Source organism: Camelus bactrianus, chromosome 3 (genome assembly GCF_048773025.1).
Source record: "Camelus bactrianus isolate YW-2024 breed Bactrian camel chromosome 3, ASM4877302v1, whole genome shotgun sequence".
Lineage (NCBI taxonomy): Eukaryota > Metazoa > Chordata > Mammalia > Artiodactyla > Camelidae > Camelus > Camelus bactrianus.
This window is the reverse complement of record NC_133541.1, coordinates 75,374,896-75,385,257: the sequence shown is the minus strand read 5'-3', so window position 1 is coordinate 75,385,257 and position 10,362 is coordinate 75,374,896. Positions and strand designations below refer to the sequence as shown.

Sequence of the window (10,362 nt, the reverse complement as noted above, 5' to 3'; positions counted from 1 at the left end):
CCATGGAAGTCAGAGTTGTGAAAGAATAACATTTATTTGAGCTGAAAAATATCCAAAGTTTTATTTCTAATAATTTAAGAAATAGATGTATCTGTTGTCTATTGCTGTATAACAAAGCACCCCCAAATTTAGTGGCTTAAAACAAGAACTATTTATTGAGGACAGGATTTCTTGGGTGGGCAGTTGAGGCTGGGCTCAGCTGTGAAGCTCTTCTGGTTTTGGCTGGAAATTTCTCATGTGTCTGCCAGCACCTGCCAGCCAGCTAGTTAGCTCTGCACCTGGGGATTGGCTGGGACAATGTGGGTGAATGCGCTACATGTCTCTCATCAACCAGAAAACTAGCTTCAGCTTGTCCACATGGCATTGGGCTGGGTTCATAGAGAAAGAGTGGGAGCTTACATGCCTTTTGAGGTGTGGCTCAGAATGGGTGCAACATTCAGCCAAAGATCAGCTCAGATTCAAGGGTTGAAAAATACTTTCTCTATTGATGCCAGGGGCTACCTGCAAACTTAAAGTGGAAGGGAGAAAGAATTTTAGCCATTTTGATATCTGCCACAGATTATGCATCATTTTTACCCTAATTCACATACTGGTAGATAAAATGTATGATATTTGAACTATACTTTTAGAAGGGGAAATCTTTTAAATTTTAGCTTTGATGGCAGTTTCAAACTGGGCCCTCCTTCAAAGCAACCAGTTAGGATGAAATTTTATTAACAATATTTTTGACTTCATTTTTTGCTTCTTTAACTTTAAAGAAGATCCTCATGTTTTCAGTGGTTGTCAGCCTCAGATTGTGACATAACCAATCACAGGCAAAGCAGGACTTCATAGTGGCAAGGAACACTACCTAGCTGCTGGCCTGGAAATCTTGTATAAAGATTTCAGAATAGCCATTGGGGGAAAAAAGGGGCATTTATTTGACAAATGGTGCTATTTCCATTTTTGTCTGCCCAATTTTAAATTCCCTCTTATTAAAATGGCAAATTCAGGCCCCAGAATAAATTGAACAAATGAAATACGTAACTGGAATATACACACTTCACCACTTCACTTTGTAATATGTAGACATCTTATGGATGCAAGGACATTTCATGGAAAGGGAGTTTTAAAATGACTTTGTATGTGTATAGAGAAAATAAAACTTTTTGATGTCTTGGCTCAAACTGAATAGGATCTCACTTAATAACCCATATAGTACTTTAAGATGATTTATTATTATGCTAATATTGTAATGTAATATTTATTAAGCATTGGAAGTGTGCAGAATACTAGATAGTCCACATAAAAGATCCTGATGGTTTCAAGGAAAAGGGCTAAGAAAGGCACTCTCCTAATCCCCAGGAAAGGAGGGTAATTCAGAATCTAGCTGAACCAATAAATCCTATTTAATTTAGTACGTATCATATGCCCCCCAAAAAGGTAGACTAACGGAAATAGAGAGTGATAATCTCTGATTAAAAGGTAGTCATTTTAACAGCACATTTACCTCCCTGACGAGTTTAGAAAGAGTCAGTTCAGTAAAATATTTCTCATTTTAAAAGTTTTGGCCAATAATCCTCTGCATTAGTATCTGATGTTCTAAAATCATAACTTACAGTGGTTTCTATAGAGACCAGCTTCATAACTATTATCCCAAACTACAAAATGAAATGCCTTTAAAAAATTATACCCTAACTATAACTTTATGGCATCACAATAAAATTTACAATCTTGGCATAAGGTATTTGAAAGTCTCAGACTAGAGTTATAAATCTGCAGTAAGAGGATAATTTTCCTAAAAAATTAATAGTATACTTTAAAAGAACATCTCTACTGTGGCCAAGAGAAATGAAAAAAAAAATTGAGCCAATTATTTAGATGACTACAAAACAAAATCCATACTTCAAAATACCAGGATCCAAATTCTCCAAAAGGAGCCTTTTTTGAGGGGGAAAAAAAAAAGGACATAATTTGAGGAAAGAGTTTCTTAGTTTGCCATAATTCTACCTTGCTTAGCCAGTTAAGATCTGGGAAGAAAAAGTAAAGCCAGTGCTAAAAAGGGACTTAGAAATAGCATTTCCTATTTCATGAAACAGTGCTCACTGACTTAAGGGTTGTATCCTCAACTCATCTTTAAGTAGAATTGTCACAGAGGTTGATGAAAATCTTGGGCGAAAATTGATGAAAAATAAGTTCTCTGTATGTGCGTTCATAAATATGCTATACATGTATATATAAGTATATATATAATGTTATCAATTTGATTAAAAAAAGATGTTCTAGCTTTTGGGGGGGGGTCTCTAAGCAAGGAAAATAATACAAAAATGCACCCTTACATGTTTTGTGGGTAATGGTAGGTGGAGCTGGTGGGAGAAAAGTATCCTGATTATTAGTTTGTGTATATACATGGGAAAAACACAGATTGATTAACTTTCTCTCTGAAAAGGCTACTTAACATTCCTTCTATTTAAACAAAGGTATACTGTAGATATCTATGTTGCCATTGTACTAAAACATAAATACAAACTTTTATTTATTTGTAATATGCATTCATGGTAATGCGTATTCTTTTAAGCAAGGAATGTAGTGTTATTTAATAATTCACAAAGAACATTTTAGGATAGTATTCTTCATGCTGGTGGATCGATTAGAGTTTTTAAATCCAGATATATTTTATTTGGTAGTTTTTATTTACAATTTGAAGAGGGGATTTTGTTACAGAGCAGTAAAAGTAAATACATGTTCGAATAGTATAACACAACATACACATCTCTTATGGGAATAATATCACCTACCAATTACAGCTTTATGGTAAAATACTGGTGACAGAGCTCTGCAGTATATACACTGAAGCCTCTGAAAAGTGATGTAGAAATTGGTTGAATCAACCAGTTCTTGTTTGCTTCTTTTAAAATTACATGTAAGCACATACGCATTTGTAATACACAGGAACATAACACATATGTGCCTAATTACATGGTTTAGTTTATCAAAATGACTGCTCAAAATTCTATATGTTTAAAAAGTTTACTATGTAGGTCTTTTTGAAATTATGTCTTGAAATGAGCAAAACAACACCACAAAGATGGTTAGTTCATAAATAAGAAATTCTAAAAATGCCTCTTTAAGAGGATTTCAGCAACTTGTAAAAGTGCTTCTACTTATTCACAGACTTCAAGAGAAGGAATGCTGTGAAACAAACTCCAGGAAGCACAAGAAAACGAAAGGGAGAATGTGGAAAAGTGAAACATTGATGGTGGAAGTTCAAGGTCACATGCTGAAGGCAGAAATGGGAACCTGTATTTAGTAGAGGGTCCTCCTCCCATCCCCTGCCTTTCTAGGCTGCAGCCAGGAGAGACAACTAGATCAGAAATAGAAAAGGAACATGTTCTAAGGTCGGTAAGGAGAAAAAGCTAGCAAAGAGTTAATTCTAAAGATTCTGAGAAAGCTGTTGTAAAAAGGGGTGAAGAGGGGGAGACAGTTCCACTAAGTAACTTTAGTCTCTGGGCAGCACAGCTGGGTGACAGTTTGGTGATAGAACCTGGGTTCTTAGGGCTTTGGAATGAATCATAAAGTTCTAGGAAGATAGATTAGCAGGGTTGTCTTAAATACCATTATGTTAGTCACCTGTTGGAAAGTTTTGTTTTTTTTTTTTTTTTTGGTCTAATTATTATTTCTTTAGTCTTTGCTTCTGAGTTTATTTCCTTTATTATCTCTTCTGTGTATCAGTTCTAATTTAACTGCTGTATTAAACAAGAGGTGCTTAGACCATGGACTGGGGGGTTTGATTCAACAGCTTATTCCCTTTATTTGTCTGGACACTTGATTCAGTAGATTTCCACTTCTATGTGGTGGCAACTAATGCAAAAAGGAAGTCCAAACTAGTCTAAAATTGAAGATGAATCTACATTTAAAAGTAAGCTTTGCCCTGCACATTTTGGAAATGGCCATGTGAAAATTATTTTCAAAGTGTCATTTTCTTTTAATAGAGGATTATGAAATTCACTTCTCTGAAATATCAACATTCCTGCCTTGATGGTTACCTGGAACATTTCTACAGACAAATAAGTACAGAACTTACTTTTTTGCCTGAAATATTGGAGTAGTTAAGGTAGAAGTAAGTTATCCAGATCAGTGATTCTCAGTACTCTGTGCGGATTAGAATTTCCTGAGAAGCTTTTAAAAAATTACAAATAGCAGGTCCCCACCCCTAACCAATTAAAACAGGGAGTGGGGTGCTGGCATTGCCCTTTTGTAAAAAAAACTCCCTAGGTGATTCTAATTCCAAGGTTAGAACACCCATCTAGATTATTCCAGGTGAAAAAATAATAAACAAACAAAGAACTACTGTATTTTAATCTGAAGCATTGCTTCAGTGTCATTTATTTTAAAACCACCAGTACACTCAGTCACCTGTAGTTTTATATCCAAACATATTGAGAATATAGCTAAGCCTTTCTGCAGTCCATTCCCAACCAACTGTGCAGGTCTCTTGGCTCCCTACAACCCTGTTTCAATCTTGAACTCAAAGCATTCAGACACTCCTGGCACTTTTCTTCCTCCCTGTTTTAGCTTCTTGCTGTTTTCTTTCTGACATACCTGAACTTTGTTCTATACTTGGCATAATGCTATTTATCCTTTAAAGGCCAGCTTCAAAGTCATTGCCTCTGAGACAACAGGCTAATCATAATTACTTTATATAATGCTGATTTGTATAAATTCAAATCACTTGAATATTTTCTTGAAGAGACAAAGTCACATTATGTAGCAATAAGTATACAGTTAATAATACCTCTCTCAAACTTGAAGTATCTGTCATATTGCTGCTTAGTTACTCCAATATCAATAATTACTTAGGTATATAATCTCAGAAGGCATTTGATTTAAGTTTATGAATTATTTCTCATAGACATTTGAATTATGTCCTGAAAATTCCAGTGCCTTTTATTCCAACTCCTTGAATCATTTTAGGGAAAACCATAATGTATGATTCTTTTTCTGCTGAAAATAGTACTATCCAGACTTTAAACAAAGTCCTAATATTTAAAATATTAGAACATTCATATTCTTTTGATATGTTGATTTTTCACATTTGCTTATAGTATGTGTTTCAAATAGGAAATAAGGGGATATAATTTCTTTTTCTTTACTCCTTTTAGCTTTGATGCCACAGGAAGTCAGCTTGCTAACTCCCTGATACCTGATATTTCCCTGACAAAAAAGACTCTGATGAGAATCAGCATTTTCCCCAAGATAGGAGTTGTGTATTCTCATCTTCCTAAAGATACATATGTCCCTTAAAAGCATCCAGAATATTTCCTGCAAAACTTCCTCAGTCATAGGAGCACTTCTTAGAGCTGCTATCAGAAAGGCTGAGGGAAGAAAAGCACCCTTCCTGCAACTGAAAAAACAAATGCAGCCTAAAATAGGCCAAGCACTTGAACCATCAGCAAGATTGAGGGGGTAGGAAAGAACATTTCAAATAAAAAATTGATTAAAAAATTAAAGCTTATCCTTCTGTTCTCTAGCTTAAGTTTTCTGACTTCTTTCTCACTGCTGGAATGTTGTGAAATATACAGATGGTAGAGGAGAATTTGTGTTAATACTTTGTATTTCTTAATTTAGGAAGGTGGTTGGTTTGTTAGGGTGGTCTGCAGTGCAATCTGTAATTACACAGATTGCAATTTATATCTAGTCACAAAAGAAGAGTTACTTTTTTGGGACAATTTCAGGATCTCTTCAGATAGGAAAAGTTTCTGTAATTGAGGAACTACTCAACTTTTACGCAAGAACCCATAACATCCAGGTAACATGCCTATGTGGCCTGTTCGTTTCCCCCAGGTCTGTACTGATCATGACCCCAGATTCTCCATCAAACTCAATCCCGGCCGAGCTACAGGCAATAGCCCCGCTGGGTGCGGACTGCAGGCCCACCACTGGAGGGCGTCTGGACGCTTCCAAACAGCTTCGAAGAGCCTGGAAATCTAGAGCTCGAGGACTGGGAAGTGCAGGAGGAAGAACGTGATATTTGATTTTATTGGGCTAATAAGTACAGGAGAGAACAGACAGGTTTGGGAGCCAAACTAAGATGCTTGCTTTCTTGGGATCAGCCCTTCTTGCTGAGGCAAGCAAACTCCCTAGAGAGCAAGAGAGCTAATCATACCACGTAGGCCCGAGCCCGTGGAGCCCCGCGAGGGCGAGTCTCAGGGTTTGTAGCCCCGCAGCGCCGGGCGCCTGGCTAGCTTCCCGGGCTCCGGAGGACACCGTGACGCGTCCCGAGGCGCGGGGGCCGCCTCACTATCAGGCAGTCGCGCTTCGGTGGCGGCCGGGCTGAGGTGCTGCAACCTGCTCCAGAAGTCCGGGAACGCAAGGCCTTTTCCTATAATAAAGGAGCTCCTTCCCTGACCCCCATTTCTTGACGCATCGGGTTCGCTCAAAGCGTTTATCCTTTGGGGAGGGGGCAGCGAACCAACCTCGGAGTTGAAATAGAAAAGGTGAAAGGGGTTCCTGGCGGGCTCCTCTGCCACAATTCATTTCCTCCCGGTCAAAGGTTCGCACTGAATTGTAATCACTTTACACTGTGGTTTTTCTCGATTAAAAAACAAAAGTGTTTTCAGAGCATCACTTTGAAGTCTTGCTTCCTGCTCGTGAGCCTTTAAATCCCTGGTAGGAAGAGGGGAGTGGAAAGGCACATGAGAGATGCTCAGGTTTCCAGATAACCTGGCGCCAAGCAATCGTGCGTTGTGAACAACAGGGCAGAGATTTACAAGAACACGTATTCACTGAGGTTCCCTGCCAGCCGGCTGCTGGGACTTCGTGTCACTTGAGGGGCCCAGGAGACAGATTTCGGCTCTCTAGCTACAGGATGGGAACTGGTTTCTTTATAATTGAAAGACCCTACTCTCAGGTAAAAAGATGTCAAATTACTCCTCAGCTCAGATGGAATGCAGCAGCCAAAGGGTTACGCGCGTCTGCTGGGTTCGGGCGGAGGAGAGGGCGCCTAGGCACTCCCAGTAATTCAATTAGTCAGGTTTCTGGAAGGTGGGGCCGGGGAGTGGGGTAGGAGGCGTGGGGAAGGGAGGAGATTAGGAAAACGCCTCTTTCTCGTGGAGCAGACCAATCCGGTTAGAGTAAAGAGAGAGGAAAAAACCCCGAGCTGTAAGCAAACAGCAGGCCGTTCCCTGACTGGCTGCTCCAACTATCCCCCCACCCTTCCCAAGTAAACTGCAAGGAGGAGGAAAAAAAATAAAAAATAAAAAAAGCAGCCCACATGACCCGGGCCGCGGCGGCAGCAGGGCTAGCTGGGCGCGGGCTGGCGGCGCCTCCCCCTCTGGGTCCGGGGCTCACACCCGCGCTCGCGCCGCCCGCCTGCCCCGCACCCTGTGCTACACGCCCCCCCGCCCCCCTCGCGCCGCCCACGTCCACGTTCACGCGCGCGGCCTCGCGCTCCGGTGCGGCTGCTGCTGCTGCTGCTGGGTCGACGCTGCTGTCGGCTTTACACGCAGGTCATTAACGAGGGGGCGTGCCCGAGGAGATTTTTTTTTTTTTCCCATAAAGCATTTTTTCCTCTCTTTTTTTTCCTCTTCTGCAAAACTGACTTTTACCCCTTTCCACTTCTCTCCAGTCGTTTCAATCCCTCCCGGGCTGCTTGTGCTGCTACTGCCGCACTCAAGTTTATTTCCCCGTCTGGTAAAGGTTTTGGGATTCTGTTGTTGATTTTCACCTCTTGTTGCTGCTGTGCCCACGGAGGGAAAGAGGAGCAGCTGCGGGAGGATCGGGAAGGTTTTCTGATGTAGTCATCGGGGAGGTGCTACACGCTTGTGCGCTCGCTCTCTTTTTTTTTTTCCTCCTTTCGCATTTCAAACTGATTGATGCATCTCTACAAGTTGCCGGGCTTGGGGTCGGACCAGTTGGAGTCGCAGGGACTCTTCTAAGAGCTCACCCGGGTCTCTTGGTACGGCGTCTGGGGGTTCAGTCTTGCTCCTGGAAGGCGATCGGAGACTGACATCAGCCCATCCAGGAGTTGAAGGGATTCATTTGAAAGTGATTGTTTCCCCTCCCGTTCTCCAGTCGAATAGTTGGGTTGGCGTCGTCCTGCAGGTTTGGGCATCCCAGCTCTGCCTGGCTGTCTGGTTCATAACCTCGGCTCTTCGTTCACTCCAGTGTACTCACTGCCGGCCAAGAAAAGCACGCGCGAGAAATCCCCGAGACTCCGCCAGCGGCCGGGGTGTCGCCTCCCTCCTCCACCGCCGCCGCCGTCGCAGTCTGAGCCCGCCGGGGGACCTGCCGGAAGACGCGAAGAGCCAAACTTTTCTTTGAGGTTTCAGAGGCAACACCGTTCCTCTCCACCTTAGCTGCCGCTTAACCAGTTCCAGGACGCCGGCGGAGCTGGGTTTGTGGCAACAGATCCCCACCCTTTTCGGCGCGGCGCGGCGCGGCGTGGCGCACCGCCCCGAATCCGCAGCACCTACGACTCCGAGATTTCCAGGGGTCACCCGATTAAGGCACAGAGGAGGCGGGGGAAAGGGGGTCCTCAGACTCTTGGGGCCACAGGCGCGACGCCCCCCATCCACACGGAGCCCTCCTCCTGCAGTTTCCCACTGGCCGCCAAAGTAACTTGGAGCGAAGCGGGGCGCAGTGAGAGGGCCCTGGGCAGCGGTGAAGCCGTGAGCAGCCCCCGGCGCCGACGCTGAGCCGGGCCCGGCGGGCCGGTGTATGTCTCCCTTCGGCCGTGGTGCGCAACTCCCGGTGACTGTGCAGCGTGCGCCGCCGCCTGCTCCGACCCGCGCTGCCGCCGCCCGGCCCGGAGCGCACCTCCTTCTCCCGGGGTAACCGGCCTGCCGCCGCTGCCCGAGACACAGCTTGGCACCCCCTTCCCCCGCCCTCGCCGCCGCCACCACACACACACACACACACACACACACACACACACACACACACACACACGCACGCTTCTCTCCATCTTGTGATTCCTTTTTTTCCTTCTGAACCTTCCAGTGGGGGTGCGAGTTTGTCTTTATTCCACCCCCCACCTCCCTCCACCGCCTTTTCATCTCCCTTTCCTCCCCCTCCCCGGCTTGGTGCGCGCCTCTTTATTTTCTCGCCTCTCTTCATTTTTATTTATTCATATTTATTTGGCTCTTGCTCTCTCAATCTCTCTTTCCTTCCCTCCCACCTTCCCTCCCTCCGTATCTCTGCTCTCTCTCCCCGGAGTGGCGCGTCGGGGGCTCCGCCGCTGGCCAAGCGTGATGTTGCACGTGGAGATGTTGACGCTGATATTTCTGGTGCTCTGGATGTGTGTGTTCAGCCAGGACCCGGGCTCCAAGGCCGTTGCCGATCGCTACGCCGTCTACTGGAACAGCAGCAACCCGAGGTAAGGCAGTGGGGGGGCGGAAAGCCAGGGCTATCCGGGCCTAGGGGCCCTGCGGAAGGAGCGGCCGCGCCTGGGTCCAGTGCGCATCGGCCGCCTGCGGCGCGCACTCTCAGAGCCTGCGTCGCCCGGGTGCCGGTGGCTTTCGAGGCGCCCGCGGGAAACGCTCCCGTCGCACCCCTCTTTGTTAAGACGCGGCAAAGAGCCCGGGCGTCCCCGGGGTTGCTCAGACCCTCAGCCTCTGCGGAGCGCGGGGACACTGGAAAAAGGCGGGAGCCCGGGAGTCGAGACTTAGCTTCCCCACCCGGCAGGCTGGCCAGCATCCGGATCCAGGCGCAGGGCTTGGGCACGGGGAGCCCCAGGTGCCCGCCACCAGGAGCCCCCGCTTGGAGTGCCGGTGCTTAGGGACTGGGGGGAGAACCTGCCAAATATCCCGAAGTTTGGAGGGTTTTTTTGGTTTTGTTTTGTTTTGTTTTTAATTTTCCTTCCTTTTTTTCCGGTGCGCTCGGAGAGCGCACTGGCTGGGGGAAGTGAAGGGGGCTGGGAAGCGGAAGCTTTAGGTTTTTATTTTCCTCTTTGGGAGGAAATCATCCGGCCCCTAGGTCAGTCTGGGCCCGGCTTTCTTGGCAGTATAGAGGATTCTCCCACCTCCTCCACCACCCGGTGGGCCAAGGTGCCAGAAAGTTTGGTCTAATGCCGGGTTACGTCATGCGTGCGGAGCTAGCTGCTGGAGTTGGCCGAACCGGGAGGTGGGAGCGCTTCGTCTGAAGCCCGGCGGCGTGCAGCAGGAGGAACACGCGCGTTTACCTGGAACCGTTTTGCGGGCGTCCCCGAAGCCCGCAGAGTACGCGGGAGGTTAGAGGTGGGCGCCCCGGGTCGCACTAGCGCTCCTGCTGGACCCTGGCCACCCGCACATGTCCCTTGCTCCCACACCCTGGAATGGGGTAGGAGTGGGGTTGTCCAGAATGCCGGGCGGACCCCTCCCGATCCAGAGTAGGTCCAAGTCTATC

The 10,362-nt window shown here is 45.9% G+C and overlaps 1 protein-coding gene across 2 annotated transcripts in view; it reads left to right on the top strand.

Moving 5' to 3' along the window:
- The first annotated feature begins 7,179 nt into the window (after nucleotides 1-7,179).
- EFNA5 (ephrin A5) overlaps nucleotides 7,180-10,362 on the top strand; it is a 269,595-nt gene continuing 266,412 nt past the window's right edge. Inside the window, exon 1 of one of the 2 annotated variants that reach the window (XM_045507811.2) lies at nucleotides 7,180-9,355. In XM_045507811.2, the coding sequence (XP_045363767.1) occupies nucleotides 9,231-9,355 (125 nt within the window). In that variant the 5' untranslated portion in view covers nucleotides 7,180-9,230. The remainder of the gene's footprint in view (nucleotides 9,356-10,362) is intronic. The other variant, XM_010971465.3, reaches the window with a different exon arrangement.